Source organism: Anneissia japonica, unplaced genomic scaffold (genome assembly GCF_011630105.1).
Source record: "Anneissia japonica isolate Jap-2015-1 unplaced genomic scaffold, ASM1163010v1 scaffold288069_len450862_cov184, whole genome shotgun sequence".
Classification (NCBI taxonomy): domain Eukaryota; kingdom Metazoa; phylum Echinodermata; class Crinoidea; order Comatulida; family Comatulidae; genus Anneissia; species Anneissia japonica.
This window is the reverse complement of record NW_022746790.1, coordinates 102,268-114,079: the sequence shown is the minus strand read 5'-3', so window position 1 is coordinate 114,079 and position 11,812 is coordinate 102,268. Positions and strand designations below refer to the sequence as shown.

The window sequence follows — 11,812 nt, the reverse complement described above, 5'->3', positions numbered from 1 at the left end:
CTCTGTTTTTATTGTATTGAATACTAATGTTTTTTCCACATTCCACTTGTGTGTTAATGTTGCTCCCACATATAGCTGTCACAATCTTTCACATTAAATGTTAATGTTGTGCCCACATATAATCACAGATATTTCACTCTTCATACATTGAATATTAATGTTTTCCCACACATATAGTTTACAGATATCTTACTCATCAAATATTAGTGTATTAACCACATATAATGAACTTGGGTCATTAGTATTACCTGGAGAGTTTTTTTTTTTTTTCAGACGGGCATAAATATTCATAATACTCACAATAAATCTTTAATATGTATGTTGGTGTATACTTCTGGGAGGAGAGAAATAGTATAACAAACATTACCTAAATCTACCCGGTTTTAAGATAGTATTGTATATTACATACTCCAAGTATCGATTTGTACGCCATCGTGTCTTTGGGTCGTAATTGTACTTGCTTATAATATTCATTAAAAAGGTTAATACCAACATGTCCTGATTATAGGTTTTCATATATTATAGGGGGAATGAATGTCACAAGTGGAAACCCATTTACTCAGCTTCTGCTTGGTGGGATGCGTCATGGAAGTGTGCCCGTGGGCGCTTCAAGGCCTACGACATCCAGTGGACAGAGCACAGGCAGTAGGCCAGCTGCCCCAGGAACACAGAATGAGGGTCTCTTTGTTGACTTAGTACAAGGAATCTCACAGCATGTTGCATTGGCATTAAGTGGTCAGAACTCAACGATGACGATTCACCAGTTTCTTAGTGGCCTTGATCCTACCTATAGTAACCATGCAGTTGAAGGTATGTAAGAATTATGTAGTTGTGGTACAGTGATGACCTTTCAACTCTAGGGTCGAATGTGTTTAGCCTATGACTAAAATTAAAATCTGTCCTAAAGACGGGATACTGTAATACCAATATACACAACTGTTTCAGTTGTTTGCTTGTGTGTATTAATAAAATAATAATAGTTGTAATTTGGTATACATGATTTGGTATATAATAACAGGACCTACTTAATAATAATTTCCTATGTTAATAGCAGTTGTGTACCCAGGTTTGTGTACCCAGGTTGGAGACCTCAGGTTTACAGTACACCCTGTGCACAATTAATAAAACTTATTCCTGCTATTTTGTGTTCTGCCGAAGGTTTCTTCTATGAGGCTTTTGATTACTTTGCAAGACACTTCACAATGACGGATCTATCGCATCTCATATTTGGACATTCTGAACCACTTCAGCAGAATCGACAGAGTCTGCGCAGATTTGTCAATGAGAAGGTCTTAAGAGGAAGGCAGCCAAGTGAAGAAAATATAGCAGTAAGAACTCATTATTTTTTTAAATCAATGTCTTTGCGGCCTTGAAATTAAAAATGTGTGACATAAGTTCGCAACTAAGTTTAACTTATAAATAATAATAATAAAAAATAATATTAATAATAATAATAATAATAGTTGGATTTATAAAGAGCTTTACACCAGAGTCAACTAGGTTTAACTTATAAATAATAATAATAATAATAATAATGATAATGATAATGATAACAATTGGATTTATAAAGAGCTTTACACCAGAGTCTCAAAGCGTGGACAAGCTCGTACAGTAACATTTTTCTCTCCTAAAAGTCTCTTCGTGTCTAATACTATGGCCGTAGGTTGCAGCTCCCTGCATTAACCGCTTGACCATTCGACTCGCCTTATGATATCTTCAGATGACATGTAGCATAGCCAAATCAGTTGGAGTTTGCTGAAACTTTGTCACTCTTTACAATACACAGTATTGATATTCACCAACTTGCACCTCTACTTCACTTTACTGTTAGAATATTTAACAGCATGTGTACTTTTTGCAGTTGTCAGTGAATGAGATTGCTGAAGAGATAATAAACCAACTTGAAGAAGATGCCCCAGAGATTACAAGTGTCCGAGACGGAGTTGCAATTAAGGCTACTAACCTCAAGTTTGTTCAGAGCGCCCTTTTGCGAATTGTCAAATATATTCTGGAAGATCGTGAGTCTCTCTTGATTATTTTTTTTTTTAAATTGTTGCATAATAATTATTTTATTATTGTTTTTACATTGCTATTATTGATCTTGATCGGCATGATTATTATGTTTTCCATTGTTGTTTTCGTCATAATATATAAGTTCATTTCTGCTTACGAGAGTACATTGAACGTGTGCATTTGGACTGTCTACTGTATTTGATATGTAACTAGCGGTGATTACTGTACTATAAAGAAAACTATAAAGTTTATTTCTTTCATAGATGATCCTACATTTGGTGTTAGTCTACGCAACATGATTCGTGACAGCCTTCAAGAGTGGATTGTTCTAAATATATACTGTATGAATGGAAGACAGCCTGTGCAAGACACAATGGTAGCATGTATGGTATGAACTCTTCCCTTGGTTTACCAATCAATCAATCTATCTATCTATTGGTTTTTTTCTTTTTATTTATAATTTTAACTGAGCAACCGAAACCTCAATCGAACTGCTGCAGGCATTGTGAGGAAACATCTAGTCCTTTGCATATACTACTAAGTTAAAACATGTATAATGAGGTTCAGGCATCTAGCAATGCCGATCATATATGACCTTAGGGTCAAGAAAGCTTGAGGACTGTCAGTCATCAATAAGCCATCATTTAACAATTAACACATCCATAAAACATTGGTCAAACGATGAAAACATCAGACAATTAGTCTGACCTCTGTATCTCATTCCTCCTCAGCAAACCTGGATGGGACAGATCAATTCTGCATTCAGTAACATGATGATAACAGTTACATCCCAGAACTTCAACCAAATTGCTAGCAATCTAACAATCACAGAGGCAGACATTCTTCAGTATGTTGTAAGAACAGAGACGCAGCAGGATATAGGTATTACCTCACACTTCTGTTTTAAATTAACAATAAATAATCTTTATTGATTTCAGGAAAAACATTTCCCATTCAGATTTTTTTATACGGAATTTAAATTACAGTTAAGCGTCTATCTTACGTACACGTTGGTACCAAGGGTATTCATAAATTGAAAAAATTGTAAAACTAGATCAGGGACCAATTTTCACTACTTTAGCCATCTTCTTCCGATTCTAACCATAGGGCCAATGTGGCTAGGCTTAAGAAATATAGGGATGTTCACGCAAGAACTGATGCTGCCACAGCAAGGCTACGACACTAGCTTAGCTGAATTTTTCTTAGATAAAAACCCAAAATGCAGCGAGTGGTGGTTGGGGATTGGGGTGGTTTGGTGTCTGAGAAATTTGTTCAGAAGTATTTGACCATGGTACATGGAAATCAAAATAGAAATTTGCTCTTTTTAGAGTACTGGCCATACTCCTGTCTCTTATACACATCTAGATGTGTATAAGAGGTTGTGATGTGCATAGAAAAATTTCAAAAAAAGAAAAAAAGTTAAAGTTATAAATCTTTAGGATTGTGCCTCTTTGTGGTGTTGGTAACAATATAGTTGCTGACATTTTGTCATTTTGTATTTGAATGAGACCATTTTAAATGTTCTAGGAGAAGAATCAGAACCTGTCCCAACTTCTACATCAACATCTGCCAGCAATAATGTAGAAAACAGAAATGTTGAAAGCAGCACAGTCAAACGCCAAATGCCTGAGGTAAGATAAAGTAGTATACATCCCTGGTTCTCAATTTATTTTTTTTTGAAGGACTAAATTATTTTTAGAGTTGATCTCACCGTCTAAAGATAATCTCCGGAATAATTATCTGGATTGAACTCTTTCTGCTAAGATTGGTCTATTTGAAAGGTTCATTGGATATTATAAATTATACTTTTAATTCTACTGCACCGGTGGTCGAGTTGGGTCATCAGTTTAACAGTTGTTAGTCAAGTTTGGTGGGTCACTTTACAAAAAAAGAAAATAAATTAAAAACACCTAAACTGATGTTTACACATTAGTTTAGGTGATTTAATACCAGTCAAGACACTCCATTATACAGATTAGTGTTACAGTGGTATTATTTATTGTTTTTATAGTACAAATTCCCAAAATTTACAGCATTCATTTTGAAATGAAGCTCCCATCTTTACTTTGCAAAAGTAGCCTTGAAAAGTAGCTCATCTCAAGAAGGAGCCCATCTCAAAAGGAACCCATCCAAAGTTCGCAAAAAAAAAAAAAAGGCGAGGGCTTCAATTCAAAGTTTTACGTATAACACATTAATGTATTACTATTATTATTACTATTACTTGACCTTAGCTGACATTTAAAACTATTAGTTTTCAGTATTTTAATATTTACCATGTAATATTTCAGGCTATGGAAGTTGATTCCTGTAACAGTCAGCAGTCACATGCATCTTCTACTCCAGTGGTGTCCTCGACAGTCCCAGCAGCAGCAGAAGCAGCTCCTGAGCAAGAGAGGGTGCCACTGAGGGCATCCAGTAGGATGCATTCTAACGGAGTTGGAAGCACTGACACAGTTCTTTTGGGAACTGAAAGTTGGCATGCAGCAGTACCAGCAGTGAGTTCTGTAGCTTGACTATTTTTTTTTTTTTTTTTTTTTTGATTAAAAAAACATTTAGTTGCATTGAATTGTGATTAAAAGTATCATTTCTTTGTACAGCGTTAAGATTTATTGATTTGTTGTACTCTAAGAGTTACGTCATGTTACATGCGCAATTGAATGTTCCCTCAACCTAAACAAGAAATTTGTACATACAGTAGGTGCGTGGGTTGTGAAAATGACAGTTTTCCATCAAGATGCTGACAGTGCAAAAAGTTGACTGTAGGAAAATTAGAATTTCTAACTACCGTACATACAAATTATAGGATGGAGGTAACGGTGGGCGGCGCCAGCAGGGGGACGGGTCCCCTGACACCCGACAAGTACCCCCCCCCACCCCTTTCAGACAGAGCTCGTTGGGCAGTCAGCCCATAAAACATATAAAAATAGGCCCACACCAAGCCAATACATGTCTGTCACCGTCAGAGAGGGCCATTTCCCTCCATCCAGAGGTTGCTATTCTTGAAAAATTCTCTTCCCCCAGCTCGCTCCTACGAGCTCAAGTCCCCCTGTTGGTTAACTTAGCCCCCCCAGAAAATATATCCTAGAGCCCCATTGCCTGGTAATGGAGGCTTTTTTAGATTAATAGTATTAAAAATCTTTAATAAATAACAACAGCGACGGCAGCAGCAGATAGCAGATACTGCTGAAAGCCTAATAATAATCATAATAATAATGATGATGGTGATGATAATTTTGTAAAAATACTACAGGACAATTGCTATGATTTTTAATTGGAATAGCTTGAATATATAATTTAATTAGTAAAAATAATCTTACTATACCACGAAAAGAACTATTGTATATTAATATACAAATAATTATAACAGTTTAGAATTATACTAATTCACTATAATGAATAAAAATACTATATCAGTGGTTAATTAATTTCTCATTTTTTGAATATCCAGGATTGGGTTCCAGTGATAGAACGTGATATCAACAGACAACGACGTCAGGCCCCTCCAGCGCCCCTAAGTGACGCTTATCTCAGCACCTTACCACCGAAACGTATAAAAGTAATATGCTCTATCTTAATTTATTTTACATATGTAATGCATAATCTTTAAGGTCTGTAGTGTAAAGATGTTGTTATGAGAACATTTTAGGCATTTATTTGGGATTGAAAACAATCACCCTGTAGCAGCTGTGCTTTTGGATCGCTGCTGCTGCGCATTTTTGTTGCGTGTTGAACCTTAATTTTGTCATGCACATTCGCACTTCAGACTCATTTGCGAAATTACTGACAAAAAATACAGTTTTCTATAGCTTTTTCAAAGCAGACACATTATTAATTTCAAATACGTGGGTCATATATTTCGACATGGCTTTATGCTTTTTAGAAGGAAATAATTTCAAAGCCAACTATATTGATTGATAGAAAAATTAAAGCCGCCTCCTTGCAGGCTTAAAAAATATAGCCAGTTGCTGATTAGGCTGTGGTATAGCAATAGTCTAAAACTAAGTTCTGCATACTGTGGGTTACAACCCACCAATGAGTGGCAAAAATATTTTGGTGGGTCATGAAGCCTAAAAAAAAACATGAGCTCTAGTTATCCTATACCATAAAAAATATCCACATTAATTTACATGGAAATTTGCGTTATTTTGTGAAAATACTCAGTGTAATGTTAAACTTGTTGTATAACATAATATTTTATTATGTTATACAACAAGTTTAGCACTGAGTATTTTTACAGAATACTCAGTATTAAACTTGTTGTATAACATAATATTTTATTAATAATCAATTTAAATTTAATGACATATTACGGTAAAATTAACAACTATATAGTAAAACCAGATCGGATAAAATACATTGACATGAAAAGCGTGTTGCCTAACTTAAGTGCAGTATACAGTAGATCTACTCTTCCAGACTTGTGCATTCACTCAATCATCACAAAACTTTAAATTATTATACTTTTATGTAAATATTTCTCTATTGCATCATTTCCCATAACATTCTTCAATTAAATCGACTTTAATCCATTAGGAATCTAGGTGTTAGAGTAGTCGCTATCTTCAAACAGCACATTGGTAATGTTTGCAATTCCACCTGTTACATTCAAAATATATATTCTTGTATAAAACATCTTTTCAATATGCTTAAAACAAGAAAATTGCATATTGTAGTTTCATCCATACAGTTCCTTATCTTGACCTTTTTTGTATTGCATCCATTGTAGCTAATGCCGGACAAAAAAGCATGCATTGAAATTGGTACAAGTACATTCCTTGAAGACAGTTTATCCAGAGCTGTGAGTAGTGCAGGTGTTCAACCTACCACAAGTCTGGCTGCCCTCATGCAAGATGTTCGTGAAGATGAAGACCTGCAGGCTGCGTGTGAAGGCCAGTTAAAGAGCGCCCTCAAACAGCGAATACAAAAAGATCCGGATTATGATAGTGCAAGATTTCCAAATACTGAGAAATATTTGCACAAGTAGAAATTCAGGCCTAATATGTAGCCTTCCACCCCTCCCCCATTGTATTTTTTTTTAAATTTTAATATCACCATGGGCTCAGTATCATGACCCATAATTATTTATATTGTAATTGTACAATTTTATTTTAAACAAGTATTCAAGATGTTTAAAATGGTTAGGTTCTATGAGAAAATGTCTATTATCGATAACATATTAGGAAATTATTATAAACTTATACTAAACGCTAAAAGAAATTAGAAGTTTTTTTTTAAATTTAATTATTGACATGGGAGATATTATAAGTGAGTATACAATCACTTTGTAGTGTGTATGTTTCTCAAATTCCCAGTAATCAGATAGCTATAAACAGTATACACTAGATTTTGCATTTTATCATGTTAGTCAGCTGTAGTATTTAGATATACACACAATTCTATGTGCTGCTTAGCCAACCATGGGATACAGAAGTGAGGATGTTTATTTTTCAATATCAGTAAGATGAGGCCTAAAAAAAAAAACTTGTTTGTTTTGCTGTCATCCGCCGCCCCTAAAATCTCGAAAATCAGGGGCAGGTTTTTTTTTTCCCAAAAAAGTTTTTTTTTTCTTTAAGTTTAAAAGATCAAATGAAAACCACTTTTTCGTCGATTTTGGCACAGGTCCATGTTAAATGGAAGTTTTTACTATTTTAATTTTTTTTTTTAAGCAAAAAAATCGCACTGTTTTCACGATGTTTCTATGATTTTACAAAAAAAAAAAAAAAAAAAACTTTTTTCCACCTGCCCCTGTATTTAAATTTTTACAATGTGACAGGAAACAAACAATTTTTTTTTTAGGCCTGATCAGTGCAGCCTTGAACTGAAAATTTAAAATTTTACTTAGGCTGGGTCGTGGGTTGGCGCATTGTAGTAGCTACAGTAATACTGTACATGTATTAAATTCACTTTACAATTATACTCACTTAAATGTTAAAATGTATAAACCTATATCTTTTACTTAAATAATCAGAATAAATTGTTGCTTTACTGCATTTTGTAGTTATATTTAATATAAACTTGTAAGTCATTTAATAATATTTTCTTTGGGGAGTGGTGTTGTTTGGATTTGAGCGTGAATATATTCTTCAGAGGCAGTAGAAACAAGCTCATCTTGGCTTTGTCGTGTCGATGAATACTTTAGTGATGCAATTTACAATAAGTTTTAGCTTAATAAATCAATGGCAGTCTTGAGTAAACTTTTTAGTTGTGTGTAACATATTTTGACCCACTGACATACCAAAATACAATACAATTACAATATTTATTTTCAATAAACATAAATAAATAAATCTTATTGCACAATAATTTCAAATCAATTTTTTGTGGTTGGATTTTGTCGTTCTCACATTTTATCAAAATAACCTTTAAAATGTATACATGAAGAGATTTTTCGCCCTCTATTAAACATTGCTTGTGTCATTGATATTGCCACTACTAGGGTACAGTAGGTCCAATGAAAAAAAAATATTAAAGATGCAAATTAAATTTAATTAAATTACCTACATGATTAATCTTCCAAGTTCAAATTTTCTCTATTGTGTTCTATACAACATAGAGCGGTATACAACAAAAATGGTAGCTGGAAATGAAGTAGAAAACTGAAAAAAAAAAAAAAAAAAAAAAAAAAAAAAAAGCCAACAAGGCATAAAAAAAAAAATACAAGAGAAAACAAAAACTTAACAATGTGTTTGAGGTGGGTGTGTTCAGGCTGCTACAGAAGAATACAACAAACAGCGCCGGATTAAAGGGCCGTGGGGCCTGGGGCTGTAATTGCAAGTGGGCCTAAATACAGTACCCTGGCTAAAACATAAAACCAGATTTTCGGTGATTTTTCCTGGGGTTGGGGGCCTATTTTTCCCCTTTGCTTCCTGTAGGCCTGGATCTGGCGTAATAACATAATAATAATAATAATAATGGAGAGATCTCAATAAACCATAGGTGCACATCATAGCGAAATGATGCGCTTTTTAGTTTAGTAGGGTTATGGAAGTATTATAATGAACACCATTATGAAAATGCTGTCAGACGAGACAGCCGTTTGGCTATTATAGGCTGTCGTGGTGATGGAATTAATGTAGGCCTACTGGTTTCAAATTGTTTTTCAAAATGTGTACACATATTTTGTCGAAAATAATGTAGTTATCACACATTTAGCATCGTTTTTTGGACCGTTGTTCATGGTGTCCACTTGTAGGCAAAATTGATTAGGAACAGTTATCCTCTGCGAATACAATTATAAAATTAATAAATTTGTATTATTTAACAATATTTAAAGTAGGCCTTTACTTGTAAATCGATGAACACTATAATACGATATGGAGGTAAATTCGGAGACAGTATTTTTAGAGAATATTTTTATTGAATACCGTATGTGAGGAGTCACTGTTCATTCTTTGATCCCCAAGATTTAATGAATATTTTTTTTTTCTGTAATAAAACTTAAAAGGGAATCTTAAATCTGTAAATATTAATATCCAGTAATCTATCAAAAACCAAAGCTGCAATCCAACTGGCTCTTCCCGTTGAAACCGTCAGGGGTTCGAGAGGCGACCACAATACTATAGTCGTCCAAATGGCAATGTGATACAATGCATTTCCACAAAAGCGATTGTGTGTCCTATTTTCGCAGCCATTATTAATACTAATAAAATTGATATTTGTGGTAATACCGTGAAGCCCCCCCCCCCCTTTTTTTTTTTGCGCGCGAATTTTAGATGGGCTTTTTTTCGAGGCTACTTTTGCAAGGTAAAGATGGGGGCTTCTTTTCAAAATTAGTGCTGTAAGTTTTGTGAATTTGTACAATAAAACAATAAACAGTAACTTCAATCTATGTCTGTATCATGGAGTGTATTTAACTGACATTAAATCACCTAAACTCCTGTATGAACAAGCTTGTTTTAATTTATTTAAAGTTTTTGAAATTGATGTACAGTGAATATAATTAATATCTCGAAAAGAAGCCCAAAACCTCAAAGCTAATTTTGCAAATTAAAGAGGGAGCTTCATTTCGAGATGGGCTTCATCTCGAGATTAAGCCCAGTGGGCTTCAACTCGAGGTTTTACGGTACATCAGCAGATTCTATTTTGGTTTCTTCCATCAGAGCTCTGTGCGCCAATGGTCGCGAAGACGTAACTTTTGGTCATGTCGTTTATAATTTCCATAGGCCAACTGTATTCTTTATTTGAAACATCTCTTCAGAAATACTGTCTTGTCGTTAACTTTCAAATAGTAAGAGCATGAGGGCGTATCATCACATCCTATACGAGAGTGAAAAGGAATTGAATGCAGGCGGACTCAAATTTACTGAGTGGTGCAATTGTCTAATGCGTCTAAATCCGGTAGGTGTGATTTCTTCACTCTTGCATACTTTAAGTTTGTACGAATTTGGTATCTTTTCGAAGATACTATCTTGTAGTTTAATGTTTATGACGAGGCTATCAAAATTATTTCTGTATCACATTTTCGCCGCACTGTCAAATAATATTATTTTATCTATTTGTTTATATACAGTATTATATATAAAATAGTATTTAGAGCAAAATCAAACAGAAGAAAAAAAAAGCAAAAAACAAAACAAAAAACAAAAACAATTCCATATGCATTTATTGTTATCAACTAATTGTTTCGTATGGACAGATGTCAAAAGCTGCCCATACTCATCAGGTACAAATACAATGTATGGTTTGAGTTTACCTCTATTATATCATGATTTATTTACAGCAAACAAAATATCTCTACGGAGATCCTGTCTCGACATCAAATACTTATACACAGAAATTCTCCGCTTGATAGTAAAGTTAAACTTTAATTATTACGTTATGGAAGACAAGATGTCCTACTTCACTTTAACTAAATATACTCTTAATGAGTACAGACGTTCTGTAGTGTACCATTTTAAATGTCTCGGTTGTAACCATAATTATATTGGTAAAACAGATAGATGTTTTATTACACGCTACTTTATCCAGCAGTAGTCCATGATGATGTTCAAACCTGTGATAATTTCATTACATTTTAAGACTCCATTTCCCTAACACACACTTAATAATGACTCTATAAACTATAAATCCTTCATTTACTCTAATACTAAAATAATTCATAGTTTTTCTAATTGGTCCCACTTGTTATTTTAAAGAAGCGCTTGCTATTCACCGGCTTTAAAGCCTCTAACTGTCGTCTGAGATTTCAGAGAAAAACTGTTTTACACTGTATTTATTTTTTATTACACCCTTATTGGCATGACGCCCATGCACCACGTGCGGCGGTCCGCAGGGCCCCGACATTATGAGGTAAATTTTCTTACCTCAGACCCAAACATGGTGGGCCTGAGGTGGTATAAACCCTCCATCTGTGAAAGTCCTTCCCTGGGCAACTCTATTTCAAATGTATTTACCTTTCTTTGTTGATTTATATATACTTTAACCGTGTTAACGGCTATCTTTATCTGTATATAGGCCTATATACTCGCTCACGGCTGGTTACTCATAATTTTCTAGGCGGTAATATCTAGGCCTACAGTCCAAGGTCCCCGCCTGGGGGGCCGATGCCCCCGACGAGGGAGAAGATTTCCCCGACGAGAGCAAAGTGAGCGTGGTCGAGCGTCGCTTATAATGTTTCGAAAGTGGTCTAGGGGGAGATGCCCCGAAAATTTGACAATTTAGGAGTTTTAAAGCCTTATTTAATTGAGCCTACTAATATGTACAATATATGCATTATGCATGTTTCTTTTTCCCCGACGAATTGTAGTTTTTCTCCCTGACCGGGGGGGGGTGAGTCTCTCTTCTATATATAAGATGGGTA

At 34.6% G+C, this 11,812-nt stretch overlaps 1 protein-coding gene across 2 annotated transcripts in view; it reads left to right on the top strand.

Moving 5' to 3' along the window:
• The window catches only part of LOC117120300 (large proline-rich protein BAG6-like), a 20,309-nt gene extending 12,013 nt beyond the window's left edge, over nt 1-8,296 (top strand). For both annotated transcript variants that reach the window (XM_033265319.1, XM_033265317.1), the window contains 9 exons: nt 526-810; nt 1,159-1,328; nt 1,862-2,018; nt 2,277-2,401; nt 2,745-2,895; nt 3,541-3,644; nt 4,302-4,508; nt 5,462-5,569; nt 6,740-8,296. In XM_033265319.1, the coding sequence (XP_033121210.1) occupies nt 526-810; nt 1,159-1,328; nt 1,862-2,018; nt 2,277-2,401; nt 2,745-2,895; nt 3,541-3,644; nt 4,302-4,508; nt 5,462-5,569; nt 6,740-6,997 (1,565 nt within the window). In that variant the 3' untranslated portion in view covers nt 6,998-8,296. The remainder of the gene's footprint in view (nt 1-525; nt 811-1,158; nt 1,329-1,861; nt 2,019-2,276; nt 2,402-2,744; nt 2,896-3,540; nt 3,645-4,301; nt 4,509-5,461; nt 5,570-6,739) is intronic.
• The last annotated feature ends 3,516 nt before the right edge of the window (nt 8,297-11,812 follow it).